General features: G+C 43.3%; 1 protein-coding gene across 1 annotated transcript; it reads left to right on the top strand.

Annotated features, from left to right (window-relative positions):
* Nucleotides 1-2,214: 2,214 nt before the first annotated feature.
* Nucleotides 2,215-3,640, top strand: LOC104680564 (ribosome production factor 2 homolog). Its single transcript, XM_030914140.1, has 3 exons — nucleotides 2,215-2,482; nucleotides 2,786-2,871; nucleotides 3,221-3,640. Exons 1-3 carry the CDS (start codon nucleotides 2,215-2,217, stop codon nucleotides 3,638-3,640), a joined length of 774 nt encoding a protein of 257 aa, XP_030770000.1.
* Nucleotides 3,641-4,151: the final 511 nt, after the last annotated feature.

Genomic DNA, 4,151 nt, shown 5'->3' on the forward strand with positions numbered 1-4,151 from the left:
CCTGATTTGACAACCTGAGAAATGGATAAACCATTGCAAATTAGGAGGCAGAGTATTGTTTAAAAACATCTGCTAACAGAAGCAAAAATAATGCAATCGGGCACAGCATTGCAAAAGATTTAGGAATTAAGCAAATCTAGCAATAGAGAGGAAGATTCTGCTGACAAGGCATCACAGGATGGAGATATACCTTGAAAATGAAGGATGGCAAACAAAAGAAGCATCAACTCAACAGCGGTTTTGAATGAAAGGCATGTGATTTCATGATATGAGTGAATGACCTTGTACAATAAATAGCCCAGAAAGACACAACATCTCTGAAAGGATGTAACTAATAGACTCATTCTTTTGGGGTCTGAAAAAATTAGGTTCTTAACAGTCATTTTCTGTGAGAGGTCTACAGACATACATCTTGCCCAAACATGTCTAAATAACCAGCTCCCTAGCCTATCTAGGTGGCAGTAAAACCTGAAATCTCAGCTACTCAGGAGGCTGAGGTGGGAGGACTTCTTGAGCCCCAGAATTCATGTACAGCCTGGGAAACACAGTGAGACTCCATCTCTAAAATAAGTGAAATAAATAACCGGTTGCCGTCTCAATATATAAATGAAACATCAGAGTTGGAATATATGCATCATAGACATGAATTATATGCTATTGTTGTAAAAGAAGCAAGGGATTCCAGGCTTTGGGAGGCTGAGGTGGGCAGATCACGAGGTCAGGAGTTCGAGACCAGCCTGACCAACATGGTGAAACCCCGTCTCTACTAAAAATACAAAAATTAGCCAGGCGAGGTGGTGCGCACCTGTAATCCCAGCTACTCGGGAAGCTGAGGCAGGAGAACTGCTTGAACCCAAGAGGCGGAGGTTGCAGTGGGTGGAGATTGCGCCACTCCACTCTAGACTGGGCAACAGAGTGAGACTCCATCTCAAAACAAACAAACACAAAAAACCAACATGGGATTTTTGGTAAGAATGTGGATAAATTGTAACCCTTATAGTTTAGTGGTATCAATGTTTACATATTAATGATGTAGCTGCTATAGAGAACAGTTTTGGCAGTTACTCAAAAAGTTAAACATAGAGTTACCCTGCGACCCAGCAAATACACTCCTAGGCATAACAAAATAATTTAAAACAGATATTCGGCTGGGCGCAGTGGTTCACACCTGTAATCCCAGCACTTTGGGAGGCTGAGGCGGGCAGATCACTTGAGAGGAGTTCGAGACCAGCCTGATCAATATGGTGAAACCCTGTCTCTACCAAAAATACAAAAATTAGCTAGGCATGGTGACACCTATAATCCCAGCTACTTCGGAGGCTGAAGTGGGAGGATCACTTGAACCTAGGAGGTGGAGGTTGCAGTGAGCCAAGATGACACCACTGCACTCCAGCCTGGGAGACAGAGCAAGACTCCATCTCAAAACAAAAAAACAGACAGTCAAATAATTACTCATACACAAGTGTTCATAGCCGCATTGCTCACCATAGCCAAAAAATGAAAACAACCCAAATGCCTATCAACTGATGAATGGATAAACAAAATGTAGTATATTCAGACAATGGAATATTATTCTGCCATAAAAACGAAATACTGATACATGCTATAATGTAGATGAACCTTGAAAACGCTGTGCTAAGTGAAAGAAGCCATACACAAAAGGTCACATATTGTATGAAACCATTTATATGAAACATCCAGAATAGATAAATCCATAGAGACAGAAATCAGATTGGTGGGCCGAGTGCAGTGGCTCATGCCTGTAATCCCAGCACTCTGGGGGGCTGAGGTGGGCAGAGGACGAGGTCAGGAGATTGAGACTAGCTTGGTTAACACGGTGAAATCCCATCCCTTCTAAAATTACAAAAAATTAGTCAGGCGTGGTGGCAGGTGCCTGTAATCCCAGCTACTCAGGAGGCTGAGGCAGGAGAATCGCTTGAACCCAGGAGGGGGAGGTTACAGTGAGCCAATGTAGTGCAACTGCACTCCAGCCTGGGTGACAGAGGGAGACTCTGTCTCAAAAAAAAAGAGAAAGAAAGAAACCAGATTGGTATTTGCCAGGAGCTGGGAGGAAGGAGGAATGTGGGGTGACTACTTAATGGCTATAAGGTTTCCTGTTGGGGTAACAAGAATTTACCAGAACTAGATCCACCTAGTTAAGAGTTGCAGGTAGTAGTAGCGTTGGACCCTCTGGATCGAGTTGTAAAGCCCAAAATGAAAACAGCCAAGAGATTCCTTGAGAAAAGAGAACCAAAACTCAATGAAAATATTAAAAATGCCATGCTGATTAAAGGAGGAAATGCAAATGTAACAGTGACACAAGTACTTAAAGATGTGTGTGCACTGAAAAAAACATACGGTGTACTGTATAAAAAGAAAAATATTACAAGACCTTTTGAGGATCAGACATCACTGGAATTCTTTTCAAATAAGTCAGATTGTTCTTTATTCATGTTTGGCTCCTGTAATAAGAAGCAGCCAGGCCGGACGCGGTGGCTCATGCCTATAATCCCAGCACTTTGGGAGGCTGAGGCAGGCGGATCACGAGGTCAGGAGATAGAGACCCTCCTGGCTAACATGCTGAAACCCGATCTCTACTAAGAATACAAAAAATTTAGCCGGGCGTGGTGGCAGGCGCCTGTAGTCCCAGTTACTCAGGAGGCTGAGGTAGGAGAATGGCATGAACCCGGGAGGCAGAGCTGGCAGTAAGCTCAGATAGCGCCACTGCACTCCAGCCGGGGTGACAGAGCGAGACTCCGTTTCAAAAAAAAAAAGAAGCAGCCATATAATCTAGTAATAGGTCGTATGTATGACCACCAGGTGCTGGATGTGATTGAATTAGGTATTGAGAATTTTGTCTCTCTAAAATACATTAAGAATGGCCGGGCGCGGTGGCTCAAGCCTGTAATCCCAGCACTTTGGGAGGCTGAGACGGGCGGATCACGAGGTCAGGAGATCGAGACCATCCTGGCTAACACAGTGAAACCCCATCTCTACTAAAAAATACAAAAAAACTAGCCGGGCATGGTGGCGGGCGCCTGTAGTCCCAGCTACTCGGGAGGCTGAGGCAGGAGAATGGCGTCAACCCGGGAGGCGGAGCTTGCAGTGAGCTGAGATCCGGCCACTGCACTCCAGCCCGGGCGACAGAGCGAGACTCCGTCTCAAAATAAATAAATAAATAAATAAATAAATAAATAAATAAATAAATAAATAAAAATACATTAAGAACAGTAAATGTCCTGAAGGAACAAAACTCATGCTAATATTTGCTGGTGATGATTTCAATGTAACAGAAGATTATAGAAGACTAAAAAGTCTTCTTGTTGATTTCTTCAGAGGCCCGAGGGTATCAAATACCTGCCTGGCTGGATTAGAGTATGTTCTGCACTTCACTGCACTGAATGGGAAGATTTACTTTCGAAGCTATAAGTTGCTGTTGAAGAAATCTGGTTACAGAACACCACAGATTGAATTGGAAGAGATGGGACCCTCATTAGATCTGGTTCTGAGGAGGACACACCTGGCATCGGATGACTTTTATAAATTATCTATGAAAATGCCAAAACCTCCCAAGCCAAAGAAGAAGAAAACTATCTCCAATGATACTTTTGGTACAACTTATGGAAGGATTCATACGTAGAAGCAAGACCTAAGCAAACAACAGACCAGGAAAATGAAGGGGTTGAAGAAGCGACCTGCAGAAAGGATAACAGAAGACCAGGAGAAAAAGTCAAAAAGAATTTAAAAGAAATGACGGGGGAAAAAAAAAAGAATTTACCAGAACTAAACATTGGAGAAGGTTGCACAACACTGTGGAAGTAAATGCCAAGAATTGAACACTTTAATATGATTAATGGTTCATTTTATTTTACGTGAATCTTATCTCAATAAAAATAGAATAAACTGGGTGCAGTAGTTCATGCCTGTAATCCCAGTACTTTGGGAGGCCAAGGCGGGAAGATTGCTTGAGATTAGGAGTTCTCAAGACCAGCCTGAGCAACAGAGAGGAACCCTATCTTCTTTCCGTTGTTGTTGTTGTTGTTTTGAGACAAGGGTCTTGCTCTGTCACCCAGTCTAGAGTGTAGTGGCGTGGTGTGATTGATCTCACTACAACTCTGCCTCCTGGGTACAAGTGATCCTCCCAGGAGTGG

The sequence above is a fragment of the Rhinopithecus roxellana genome, chromosome 13 (assembly GCF_007565055.1).
Source record: "Rhinopithecus roxellana isolate Shanxi Qingling chromosome 13, ASM756505v1, whole genome shotgun sequence".
Taxonomy (NCBI): Eukaryota; Metazoa; Chordata; class Mammalia; order Primates; family Cercopithecidae; genus Rhinopithecus; species Rhinopithecus roxellana.

What these genes read in the sequence shown, in the direction of transcription:
- LOC104680564 (XM_030914140.1), top strand. Translation starts at nt 2,215, where the DNA reads ATGAAAACAGCCAAGAGATTCCTTGAGAAAAGAGAACCAAAACTCAAT. An exon ending in CTGTAATAAGAAGCAGCCAG is followed by an intron (nt 2,483 to 2,785) that starts GCCGGACGCGGT and finishes AGAAGCAGCCAT; the next exon opens with ATAATCTAGTAATAGGTCGT. An exon ending in ATTTTGTCTCTCTAAAATAC is followed by an intron (nt 2,872 to 3,220) that starts ATTAAGAATGGC and finishes AAATAAAAATAC; the next exon opens with ATTAAGAACAGTAAATGTCC.